This window comes from Typopeltis vanoorti, chromosome 23 (assembly GCF_054136105.1).
Source record: "Typopeltis vanoorti isolate ZY-2024b chromosome 23, IOZ_Tvanoo_1.0, whole genome shotgun sequence".
NCBI lineage: Eukaryota > Metazoa > Arthropoda > Arachnida > Uropygi > Thelyphonidae > Typopeltis > Typopeltis vanoorti.
Genome location: NC_143571.1, coordinates 42,436,634 through 42,450,379, shown reverse-complemented (window position 1 = coordinate 42,450,379; position 13,746 = coordinate 42,436,634). Strand labels below are relative to the sequence as shown.

The following is a 13,746-nucleotide window of genomic DNA, read 5'->3' as shown; positions in this document are numbered from 1 at the left end:
TGAATTCTACCAACACAGAACACATTTTCTTATTCTGCATCTCAAAACCACACTTTTGTAATGGATTGTAATAAATTATTCTTTGTATCACAGTTTAATTTTCCAAGTCTCTTTTTCACTATGGCCTACAAATTTTCTATTGGTTAATGTCAGGAGAGTTACCTGGTGATTTCTGAGGAACTCTTTCACTTTTTTTAAAGTGTGGCATGGAACGAGATCCTGTTGGAAGATGAGGTCTTTGTCTTTGATCTGTGGGATCAAAGACAAAGACCTCATCTGTGGGATCATAACTGCAATATTTTTATGTATTGGTCATTATCATCATGCCAACAGGCACATACCAATAATATCAACAGGCACAAGTGATCCTGGACTTTCATGTTTAAAGCAACCCAGAACATCTCTTTTAGCTGAGCGTTTAGCAGCTTGTTGAAGGTTTATAAAAGGTGTACCACCTTATAAGGTGGTACACCTTTTGGCAACTCATATAGGTAAATATGACTTCTCCATTGCTTCTGCCTTAGTATCACCACTTCTGGGTCTGGCTCCCACTGACGAGACCTCAATAAAGATCAAAACCAGTCTAGGTAGTGGCCCTTCCCTTAATGCGTAGCATTATACATGTCCACAAGGAGATGTGCTTTGCATTATGGGAGATACTGAGACAAGGAGTGATGAGAACTTGGTTCAACTTTACCACGAGTTGTCTCAGTCTTGAAGATACTTCAGGTGCAAACTTTATTTGCTTACACGTGGATAAAGCATTAAACTAAATTTATTATATTACATTATACAGAAGGAAAAAAAAAAAGAAAAATCTGTACGAATTTTGTTGTTACAAAAAAAACAACAACTAAAAATGTTGTAAATATGTAATCATAATTTAAATGAAAAAAATTATTGTATGTAATTTATCTGAGAAATAATAAAATGTTTATTAAAAAAACAAATCTGAAAGCACACCCCAACTCAACATCACTAGAATTAAAGATCGGTACCATCAACATAAGAAGCCTGAATGGCAAAGAAATGGAGCAGGCTGAGGAATTCGATAAGTACCAGATCGACATAATAGGGGTGACTGAAACAAAAAAGACAAAAACTGGTGAGATCTTTCTGAGCAATAAATACAAAATGTTATATTCAGGCAATGACAATCAAGGAAAAGAAGGAGAAGCCATAGCATTCAACTATTCAACTAAATACGAGGCTAATCATCTTGAATGGCAGACAGTCTCAAGTGGAGTGATATGGACAAATATTGGAATGGGGAACTGGACATGAGACTTATTTGTGCCTATGGTCCCACAGAAGGCTCTACTAAGGTAGAAATGGAGGAATTTTTTGAGGCTCTAGAGAAAGCTACTGACACAATGAAAAAGGAAAAGTTGGTCCTTGTCAAGGATCTAAATAGCAGAGTAGGAAGTGATTGTCAGACATACAAAAATATTTTGGGAAAATTTGGAGAAAAGAGCAAAGCTAATAATAATGGCAAACACCTGTTGGATTTCTGCTCAGGACATGGACAGGTTATTACTAACACCATGTTCCAACATAAAAATGTGCACAAATTCACATGGAGAGAAGAGGCAAGGAATAAGAAAAGTCTCATTGACTATGTTATTGTTGATAGTGATGTTTTCTCCCTGGTGAGGGACACCAGAGTGTACAGAGGATGTGAAATTGGAAGCAATCACTATTTAGTCTTGAGCAGGATAAAACTGAATTTCATATTGAAAAGAATGACATGTAAGAAAGTTGTAAAGTGAATAAAAGTTGAGCAGCTCTTTGATATGAACTGTAGACTAAAATACAAAAGATTATTGAAGAAAAAATGAAAGAGTTTGAATCTCCAAGAACCAAACCTTGGAGATTCAGTGGCAAACCTTGAAGAAAACCCTGACTGATTCAGCTAGAGAGGCATGTGGTGAGGTAAGTCTCATTGACTATGTTATTGTTGATAGTGATGTTTTCTCCCTGGTGAAGGACACCAGAGTGTACAGAGGATTTGAAATTGGAAGCAATCACTATTTAGTCTTGAGCAGGATAAAATTGAATTTCATATTGAAAAGAATGACATGTAAGAAAGTTGTAAAGCAAATAAAATTTGAGCAGCTCTTAGATGTGAACTGTAGACTAAAATACAAATTGGAAGCAATCACTATTTAGTTTTGAGCAGGATAAAATTGAATTTCATATTGAAAAGAATGACATGTAAGAAAGTTGTAAAGCAAATAAAATTTGAGCAGCTCTTAGATGTGAACTGTAGACTAAAAAACAAAGATTATTGAAGAAAAAATGAAAGAGTTTCAGAACCAAACCTTGAAGATTCAGTGGCAAACCTTGAAGAAAACCCTGACTGATTCAGCTAGAGAGGCATATGGTGAGGTTGTCTGCAAGGATAGAAAAATCAGAACTCCATGGTGGACACAAGAAGTTAAAGAGGCAGTGAAAGAAAAGAAGAAAGCATATCAAAAGTTCCTGGCAAATAAGTCAGCTTGTGCTCATAGAGAATACAGAGACAAATGTAAGAAAGCCAAACACTGTGTAAAACTAGCTAAACAAAAGTAATGGAAGGATTTTGGCAATAACATAGAAAATAAATATGAAGAAGGTGGTAAGATGTTTTTGGAGGTTGTTGAAGAAGCTTGGAAATGGAGGAAAGAGTGCTGTAAAAGGAGTTAGAGATGATAAAAGTGACATGAAAACAGGAGAAAAAGATATCCTTCAAGTATGGAGTAATTACTTCGAAAAATTGCTAAATGAAACAAGCAGTGATAACAGAGTGGTAAAAAACACTCAACAGGCATACACCCAGGAATACATATCCATACTTGAAGTAGAAAAAGCGATCAAAAGCTTGAAATGTGGAAAGGCAGCAGGAGTAGATGATATTCGACCAGAAATGCTGAAGTATGGTGGTATAAAAGTCTTACAGAGGCTGCACTGCATAGTTCAGAAGGCCTGGTCAGAGGGACGAATTCCTGATGATTGGAGTAGAGCTCTAATAGTACCCATATATAAAAAGGGAAATAAAACTGAATGTGAGAATTACTGAGGTATTTCCCTTCTGAGTGTTCCGGGCAAGATTTATGCAAGTATACTTGAGAAACGGTTGAGAATTGTGGAAGAAAAGCTTGGTGAAGCACAAGCTGAATTCAGGCCAAATAGAGGCTGTTAGGATCAGATCTTCACTTTACGACAAATAGTTGAGAAAGCATGGAAATATAACAAAGATCTGTATTTAAGGTTTGTCGATTTGGAAAAGGCATACGACAAGGTGCCAAGGTTCCCTGGGAGGAAAGGGGAAATGGCAAGATGGAAATGGAATTTATACAGTTCCTACAGGATAAGTACCTTAATTGCAGGAATCTGATGAGGCTAGTGAGGGATAATGGTGAACAGAGAGTAGAAATTCAGAGGGTATATTGCAAAAGTTAGTAAACAGCTCAAAGAATTTAATGCCAAAACCCCATCTGTTCAGATCTCAAGCAAAAAAAATGCTCATTCAGGCCTTGAAAAACACACCCATCCACCTGTGTGTCCCTCCTCAAAAAACATCCCCATCCTGCAGGAAAACATTGCCAGAAGTATTACAGATGTCACAGGGCCAGCCATCATGCCATGACATTACCTCCAACATCCACTCATTTTCACCTGCCACCTTCTACAACTCACCCATCCATCTTCACCAGCTTAAAAACACCCACCTCAAACACTCCTCACCTGCAATGCCTTCTCACAAAAAATACCTCCACTCATCTGTTTTACCACCTACAAACACCCAACCAAGTTGCCATATCAAAAAATACACTACCACTTCCAAAAGACAAATGCACCCTACCTGCCACCTCATAAAACACACTACCACGTGCACCTTTCCCCATAAAACACCAATACATATGCCATCCTCTCATCACCACATTCCTCATAAAAATGAACTCCAATTCCTAATATAATATGACCATACATAAAGTAACAAAACATCTATCACAAACAAGAGTTGTAATAAAAACAATATTACAACCAACTAACTTCAAGAAACTCTACTAAAGAAAATCAAGAAACAAAAATAATCAGAAGCAACTTCAGTAAAAAGAAATAAAAAATTCCATAGAACAGTTTATCCTCTTTCACATAGTGACTTATAATGATTCCTAGTTTTCCATTTGGTGGAGTGGCAATTGCCATAATGATATTGATTCAGGTGCCATGAGAATCATACCATGCCCACTAGGTCAAGTGATTTTGCTTGCATAGCAAGTATTGGAGACCAGCTATCATCATAGTCATAACCATCCCTAGATATCACTAAAACCACAAATAACATAACTATAAAGCACTATCAGCACACCATGTTTAGAACAGACAATCTTAAAAAAACTATCAATTAATCATTCAAAAAATTCTCTTTCCTTCTCCCAAAGACTGACAAAACACATCATTTTTTCTTGGTATATACTGACAAAATATTTAAGACTTCAAATGGATTTCAAATCATAATAAATTATACTCAACAAAAAATTATATTCCTGTTTGTTTTTATCCTTTACCCAAGCATGACTGACTTCAAATCAAATTGCCCTAGTACCCCATATAATGCACAGCATAATTTCTTTCAAATATATATGATGTACTGTGCATTATGGAATATCTGATGTAAAATCATTTGACTCTGGATACAAGTAGCCTATCATAATGTTATTACGCACACTTGGTTAACGGAATAAAACAAGACTTATTTCTCATTAAGTATAAATTACTTTCTAACCAAGGGGCAAAAAAAATAATTGCTTCAGCTTGTAAACGCTCACAAAATTCATGTTTTCCAAGGACTAACATAACTGGCAGATCTGGTCACCTGGGTTTTTTGGAGGACAAGAAAGTGGTGGAGAGAATTGAAGGCCAAGTGACCAAGACGACAAGTGGCCTGTGGAATGCTTTCTATGAGGATAAATTGGGGGTTTGTGAGTTGGTTACAGTAGTTTGACTAACAGGTGAAAAAAGGGAGGGATATGACAGAAACATACAAGTAACTAAAAGGATTATATAGGACTAATATAGAGGAAATTTTTCAGTACTTGACTAGAGGAGGAAAAACAACGAAATTTCCTGGTGAAGGAGTGGAATGGGCTATCAGTCTGGTGTGAATATTCTGTTGGTGAAAATATCTGGTGTGAATATTCTGTTGGTGAATGTATTCACCAACAGAATATTCACACCAGATATTCATACCTGTTATACCTCAAGGAGAGGTATAACAGGTATTATATGGATAGATGGCATTATATTATAGAGATGGCATAGTCCTCCTACAATGGAGGTCTACAAACTACATGGAGATGCTTATGTAATAATAATAAAAGATCTATTAGTAATTCAGAAATATCTTGATAACAATAAAACTGTGAATAGCGTGAAGTACCATAAGCACATCATACAGAACAGAAAATGTTGAAACAATTTTTAATTCATTAAAAATTATTCGTTTCTAACCAGGAATAACATAACCCATTATTTTTTGGGGTTATTTTCCTTAAGCTTTTTTTGGTATGAAAATCTTAAGGGAAATAACACTAATTATATTTAATAAGCATTAACTACAGTTAATTTTAAGCAACTCAATTTAGGGGATAATGTAGTTCTAGCTGAATATCCAATTACATTATGTATGTATGTGTGTGTGTGTGTGTGTGTGTGTGTGTGTGTGTGTATATATATATATATATATATATATATATATATATATATATATATATGTAGTATATGACTTCCCTTAGTTTCCTATTTTGCAACACAACAGAAAGCATGAAACAGTTAGATATTTAGTTAATACTCTATTAGAGTATTAACTAAAATATTTCAATAATAAAACCGTGATTACCTGGATATCTCCATCTCAAATTCCCAAGGCAAACCAGCAATGAAGAAATTAAATTGGCTTTCTCAACTATAGCAATCTGGTGTAACAAATCATTGGATAATCGTTGTAATAATACAGGATCTCTAAAATTCAAACTTTTTAAGGCATAGAGAATATTGATTATCTGTTTAGCAGTCAATTTATCACATTTCTGGTTTAAATGAAAGGATATAGCATTAAGTAATGGTGTTGGTCGTCGTTTTGTTTCTGAAAGCATACATAGAACTTGATACAATTCAACTGCTGACATATTTTCTGTCATAGTAATAGCAAGTTCTTCAACTCTGTCTAGAAATTCTTTGCTGAAGTGGCTTTGATATCTTAAGAAATCACAGACATCTGATGCATCTGCTACTTCAACCCATCTCTTTTCAATTATATTACAGAGTTCTGTAATATTACCTTTTTCAATGCTGTCCTTACCTATGAAATACAAAAAGCAGTTTTTTAATTTTCTCAAGGTCATTTTTTGTGCTTGACATAACAATTCATGTTCTAATTTCTTCAGCAAAAATGAGTCAGCAGAAATTCCCAGTATTGAAAGACTTCGAATTCCCTTTAATAACAAATAACCATCAAGATGCTTACATTCCTTATTTAAAAAGAAACAAAAATTCTGAAATCTTTGGTCATTTTCAAAATCATTCAATTTAATATGTTTCTGTACAGTCCATTTGCTGAGAATATTTAAAAGAGAAATTGCTTGTTCTGGCAACAGGCTAACTGAATTAGATTCATCAAGGACATAATCTAACGATTCCTTCTGAAATTTTATATCTTCTTTTAGGGAAAATAAAGATTCCTTGTTTTCATTTGCAGTTTCCACATATGACTTGGCACATATAGTACGGATAAAAGTTTTTTTAGACTGGTAGATCACATTTTTCATTTCACGGAAATGAAGACGAAACAGAAAGGAGGCCATGGGATCGTGGACAATGAGATCGTGTTGAAGCCTCTCAGAACTCTGAAAAGTATAAGAATTATATATTAAACAACTGATATTAACAGATATATCATTAAAGAAAGTAATGTTTTCACTAATAAATGAATTTATAATACATTAAAACACAAAAAAAAGACAACTATATGATATTAATAAAAATAGGACTCAGAAGAAACATTATCTCAAAATTACCTTTCTTTAATAACATTGGCTATAAATCAAAACATACTAAATGGTGTTTGCATTTGAATAGCTTGCAATGCACAAATTTGCCATGCTGATATTTTCTCAAATTTATTTATTTTAACATAATTATTAAACACATTTTAATACTAAATTCATATGTCTGTTTTATTATACTCTTCGAAACTAAGGGCTCTGCCCCCTGGCACCCATGCCCCCCCCCCCCCCCCGTTCTGGACTGGTAGGCTAGTTCTCCTTGAATTCTGATGTTCCGTCCCCCAGCGCCTATTGCGTCTACCCCCCCCCGAGTTCTGGACCGATAGGCCAGTTCTCCTTGAATTCTGATGACTTAAATTTCGAAGACTCGAAAGGGGGTTCTGCCCCCCCCCCACCAGGGGGGCAAACCCCCTTTCGAGTCTTCAAAATTTAATGCCTGGCTCTCACTGAAGAGACCTCAATCAAGGTCGAAACTAGTGGGGTAGTGGCCCTTCCCTTAATGCATAGCATTATACATATCCGCAAGGAGATGTGTTTTGCATTATGGGAGATACTGAGATAGGAGCGATGTTAGCTTGGTCTACCTTTGCTACGAGTTGTACTACCTTACCCCAGTACTGAAGATATTTTCAGGTGCAAACTTTGTTTACTCACACTTGGATTAAGGATTAAACTAAATTTATTATAGTCTAACCAAGTGAAAAATAAACTTTCAACATTCCAGACTTCTCTTCCTACACATTTTCACATCTCATACATTATCACTGCTCTTCTCCTCCACTCTATCTGCATTATCATACAGAGGCAACACACTATCTTCTCTCTGACACATTTCTGCTGCACTATCCCTCTTAACACATGTTTGGCAAGCAAGAATACCTATATCACACAATACTCTAATAAATAATATAACACTTTAATAATTCTCAGAGCAGTCATGATTTAAGAATATCATTCTAATATAATAATTTTTCTAAGTAAAACTGTGATGTATGATTGTTTATGGGGCATTAAAAACATTATTAAATATATCACTTTACTAACCTTTAATTAAGAATTTCATCATACATATATATATATATGACTTGTATGTATTACATTACAACCCAGATTTCTAACTTCACAATGAAATAAATCTCTTAGGATCCCAAACAAGTCCTTTAAAAGAAAATATATGAATTAGTAAAAAGGTAAGTAAAACAGAAATTTCCAATTCTCTTTTCTATATAACATACAAATAATTAATATACCAAAGCTTAATGAAGTGTATTACTGTTGAATTTGTAAAATCACAGTAAATAAACATGTTACGCAATGTTGTGTGTGTGTTTAAGCCTTGCCCTAGCTCAAAATTTTCTTGCCTTTCTTTTAAAAAATTTTCTGAAGATCAACTACTCAAAAGTAGGATCATATTTCCATGGTGACTTTAATGCCTGCAATCCAAATGATTTTTTTTTTCAGAATTCTACTTATCATAACCCATGATTATGATAAACCATTCATTTAGCCAGTAGAATAATTCTAGCTATTCTCTCAATGTTTTTGATCATTCCTGTCAGTTTTCACACACACTCTTCACTAGGTAATGGTTTAAAGATCAATGACTGTTTAATAGTGAAGCACAGCATACCGGAGTGAATGAAACAATACAACCTTAGAGCATAACTGAATTTATGCTCTAAGGCTTAATGTCATTAAACTAAAAGTCCTTTCCTTTGTATTGCCATTATAGAGTGCAATAATATTTTACTATACAAGTAAGGCAGCAGCTGAATATTTTTATATGGGAAAAGAGGAAATAACGATAGTTTAATTCATTCCTATATGCAATGTTTATTTCATTTAACTGGTAAGTTCTCCCTCTAAGTATACTGTAGATCAGCTAACTCAGACCTCAATCAAGATCAAAATTAGTCTGAGCAGTGACCCCTCCCCATAATGCACAGCATTATACACATCCAAAAGAATATTTGCTTTGTATTACAGGATACTAAGGCAACTGATGTGAAGTCATCAGGCCATATACAGATAGCCTAGTCATGAAGATACTCCATGTGCAAACTTTGTTAGCTTATAGCTGGATAAAGAATTAAAAAAGAATATAATTATTAGTGAGTTTAATTTAATTTGTAACCAAATTAAAAAATATAAAAAAAACTGTCTACATCCTTCTCCTTTTTCATTCTTTTTGTTCCTATTTCAGGAAGAATATTAGTATGCTTCTTTCCTGCCTCTTCTCTCAAACTGTAGAACCTGCATGAAACTACCATGCGCTATTTGTTCTGAAACCACTTGAGTGTAGGAGACTAAAAATAAGTACTGTGATTTATCAGTGTCATTTTGGCAGATTTCATCATCACTTCAGATATTAGTTGATAACATTTGTTGGATAATTGTACAAAAATTAATTTAAAATTAATCCACCTCTTAAGAAAATCGACCACCCATGAACTGTGTAACTGCTTCCCCAACCTCTCAATATGTATCTCTCCAATGGAATCCCTGCAGTTGCATTGTTATGATGATTATATAAAATTGCAAAGAAATACCATAAATCAATTATTTCGTAAATAATGGTTATCTTTACAGAAGACGAAATTTATGACATTAGATATCAAGTGTGTCTTAAAAAAATTCATCTAGGATTCATATACTATGATATTTCTGATTCTGATAAGGAATTTTCAAAAATATTAGATATCTAGCCAAACTACATAAAAAAAAAAGTGCTCAAAGTACTTTGAACCCCATTACCTGGCATACATTTTTAATGGTAGTCGGCTTAAGGGATAGGAAAAAAAATACATGAAAGTGTTTCTGAAAATCACTAGTTGTAGTTGGCAAATAACTAATTTAAAATTTTAGAGTAGAGAAGCAATAACAGACTGGTAGTCTGAATGAAAAAATGACTATTTTTATAGATAATATCAAATATTTACACATTAGCATAATGAAGGAATGACAAATGAATAGCAAAGGGCTCAGTTCTTGAGTCAGTACTATCAAACTGAACACTCACATATGGCCAAACTTCATCCAAGACTGGAAACCATAGGTATGAGAGTTCTGAAAGATTAAAAAAGTGAACAGATGGCATCAATAGCAGTATCATATTAAAAAACAATGATATTAGGGAAAAAACTCTGACACTGTTAGCATTCAGAATGTGTGAGCAGAGCTAATCTCAAGTGGTTAGTTAGTTATTCACATTTGGTGTCACTGGGCACCAATGGTCACTCCCATATCTCATAGGGTTTGGGGAATGAAGTGAAGTCTTCTGCTAGACGAAGGCTGCAGATTCCTTTTCCTTACAGAGTTGGAAGGACAATCACAAACATCCATGCCCATGATGGGATTCAAACCTGAGCCTCCTGGCTGAAGAGTGGATACACTAACCACTCGGCCAACCAGGATGGCTGGAAAAAGTCCGATAGGAAGAACAAGATCTAGATGGATTGATACAATAAGAGCTTTAGAAGACAGAAATATAAGATCTGATAATACTAGAGTCTTGACAGATAACAGATTAATTTGGAGGAAAATTGTCAACAGGAAGTTAGTAATGATGTGACTTTTTCATGATGCATTATCATATCCTACACATAACAGGAATTTGAATGATGACATATAGCCACAATATTAAGGGCAATCCATATGTTAAATGGAACCTGCCAGTAACAGCAAATAATGAAATATGGTAGGCAGTATGCAATCTCCTGAGATTACATAGAATAATGAATCTGATTCTTGTTATTTCAGGTGAAAATGAATGACAAAGGTATGGTGATAATAATACAGTGTCACAGATTTCCATCATGCTTAGTTATAATGTAAGGTTTAGCTCAGCAACATTATTGCCTACCAAGTACACTTATTCATGTTGACCATTTATCTTGCATGTGGTGAGCAACTCCAACAGGATAATATGTCATATCACAGGGCATGTGACACCCAGAAATGGATGCAAGTACACGACGGATATTTTACCTTAATCAAATAGTTCCCTCATATCACTGGTTCACAATTCCATTGAATACTCTTCAGGATGTGGTGAAACAAAATGTTTCTAACTAAGACTTTTTTTTTTTTTTTTGCCAGAAATCTGTGGAATTGTAGGAATTCATCACAGTCTCCCTAAGGATTTTTAACATACATATTCTGTTGTCTTCTCAGAACGAAAAGTTGCAGAAAGCTATAACCATTGTCATACTATGTCCTTTCAACAGAATTTTAACAGATGGAAGTATTAATAGATATGACTAGATGCATGTGGCATCAATTTGTACTTTACTTTGATCTAAAGAGAAGCATGGATTTGTAGAACAGATCTTGTTGATCTATGCTTTAAAAAAAAAAAAAAAAAAAATCTATAAGTGATGAAATTAGTGGAGAACTGGGATAAAGTTTATGAAATAAATACACTGGCAATATAGTAAAGACAAAACTAAGGATTATTACAGCATGCACACTGACAAATAAGTCATTCTTCTACTGTATATTGTCTTATACAGTAGAAGAATGACTTATTTGTCAGTGTGCATGCTGTAATAATCCTTAGTTTTGTCTTTACTATATTGCCAGTGTATTTATTTCATAAACTTTATCCCAGTTCTCCACTAATTTCATCACTTATAGATTTTTTTTTTTTTTACATTTGAATTATGTGCACATATTTCTTATCATCTAGATTCTGAAAAGCTGAAGCAATGAAGAAAGTCCAGAGGAAAAATATAATACTATAATATTAGCTACAAGGACAGGATAAAGAAATAATGTTACAGAATTTGGTAATTAGGGGAAAAAATTGATATAACAAATATATATATATAGAAGCTGGTGAGAAGAGCTTGCCAGATAGATATGCACATCAGAAGAAAATGAAGAAATTAGAAGAAAAAGCAGAAGAAACAAATGTTCATTTTTGAAATTTTATAAGTAGTTGGTTGCCCAGGTAGATACTAAATGAATTTAAGTGGAAATATGAAATTAGGATGAAAATTCTCAGAAACTAATAAATTTAGATACTTGATACTAAATGAATTTAAAGGATGTATGCAAGACAGTGACTAAAGTGAATGCACCATAATGGATATCTTTAATGTTGCAACTCCACACAGTTGAGCAAAATCAATAAAAATATCTAAATGAATTACAGCATGTCTCTTTAAACTTTTTGAACAAGTGGAATGATATGTGAAATAATTCTAACTCTTGAAGGCCAGATGCTGATTAGAATAAAAATTAGTTACTGATATGTATAATACCAAAGTAAAATGTAAACAAGCAATAATTGAATCTCTTTGCTCTTAAAATTACACAGAAAATAGAGAATATATGTGAGGCCAATCATAATTTGATTTAGCCCACCCCTTATGAATAGCCAAATTTGCAGGCAACAATTTACATATCCCTCACTTACACATAAAGAAACTGATTCTTATAAAAATCTTTTTATACAAACTTCACATTCACCAAGTAAAACAACTCCAATTTTTTAGTTATTTATTTTTGTATGGGGGGGAAAGAGGTCAGATTATATGATTAAGATAAACTACTACCCAATGCATTCATTATTCACAAAAATTCCTAATTGACAATGCTGAATTCAAATTATATTAATCAAATTAAGCTGTCAGTTAAACTAGATCAAATAAACCATGAACATTAAAAATGTTCAGATTATTTTTTAAGGCTGTAGACAATCTCACAATTAATATGCTTGAATTAGATAATACTATTCAAAGAATAAGATCATGCAGACAATTAGAGACTACTAAAAAATCAAATTATAGACTATGTAAAAAATCAATAAAAAATGCTTAACCCACCCATAGTACGATTGCACTATAGGTTTGCAGAAAAACCTTTTATAGGGAGCTACATTATGAAAAGATATAAAGTGGTACAAGCATAATCTTTGAGAAAATATGCTACTGATCATGGAAATGATAAAGAACGATATATGACATTAATAATACTATGAAGATCAGATGCGAATGAGCAGATACGAAAAACAGACCATGGACAAATTAATGGAAGTTGCCGTTATTACTATATGGAAAAAGAGAAATAATAAAAGCTAAGGGAAGCCAGCCCAATGAGCTAAATTAGTTTTCTCTGTTCATATTAAACAAATTAGTAACGCTATCATACAGTGAAATACACGACTATTTTGTTCCACACTGATTAATTACAAACCTTAAATATTCGAAAAATAGATCCAGTGGACTATACCGCAGTGTTTGTAACATGACCGAATAAATTTCTGGATCAAACACATGGATGTCATGAATCATCTTGCCACTCAAAAGTAAATCAATATTTCCTTATTCTCTGAGCAGATTCATACATTTTTCTTTGCAAGAAAGAAAGAATAAAAAAAATTATCAAGTAAAATCGAAATCCAGACACAAGTTCTCTAACATTTGCAAATTTAATTGCACACAACACACTCACTCATATCAACTGCCATTTGTAAAATATTTGCTTCAGGAAAGACAAAACATCCCTGTTTCATATACTGTAAATCCCTACAAGGGTTACTATATCCTACAAAACGATTTATTCTACAATAAAGGTGCAGTTCAAACAGTTACCGATATTTTTACAGGGAAACAGAAATTACTTGGTATTTTGTAATTAACACGGTTTTTTTTTTTTACTTTATAATATATAAAGATTTTGCATAGGCCAGATC

General features: G+C 33.5%; 1 protein-coding gene across 3 annotated transcripts in view; it reads right to left on the bottom strand.

Moving 5' to 3' along the window:
- The window catches only part of LOC150093803 (FAST kinase domain-containing protein 4-like), an 88,909-nt gene extending 75,391 nt beyond the window's left edge, over positions 1-13,518 (bottom strand). For all 3 annotated transcript variants that reach the window (XM_090412969.1, XM_090412971.1, XM_090412970.1), the window contains exons 1-3: positions 13,248-13,518; positions 8,094-8,207; positions 5,885-6,890 (exon numbers count right to left, since the gene is read on the bottom strand). In XM_090412969.1, the coding sequence (XP_090269095.1) occupies positions 5,885-6,848 (964 nt within the window). In that variant the 5' untranslated portion in view covers positions 6,849-6,890; positions 8,094-8,207; positions 13,248-13,518. The remainder of the gene's footprint in view (positions 1-5,884; positions 6,891-8,093; positions 8,208-13,247) is intronic.
- Between the last annotated feature and the right edge of the window lie 228 nt (positions 13,519-13,746).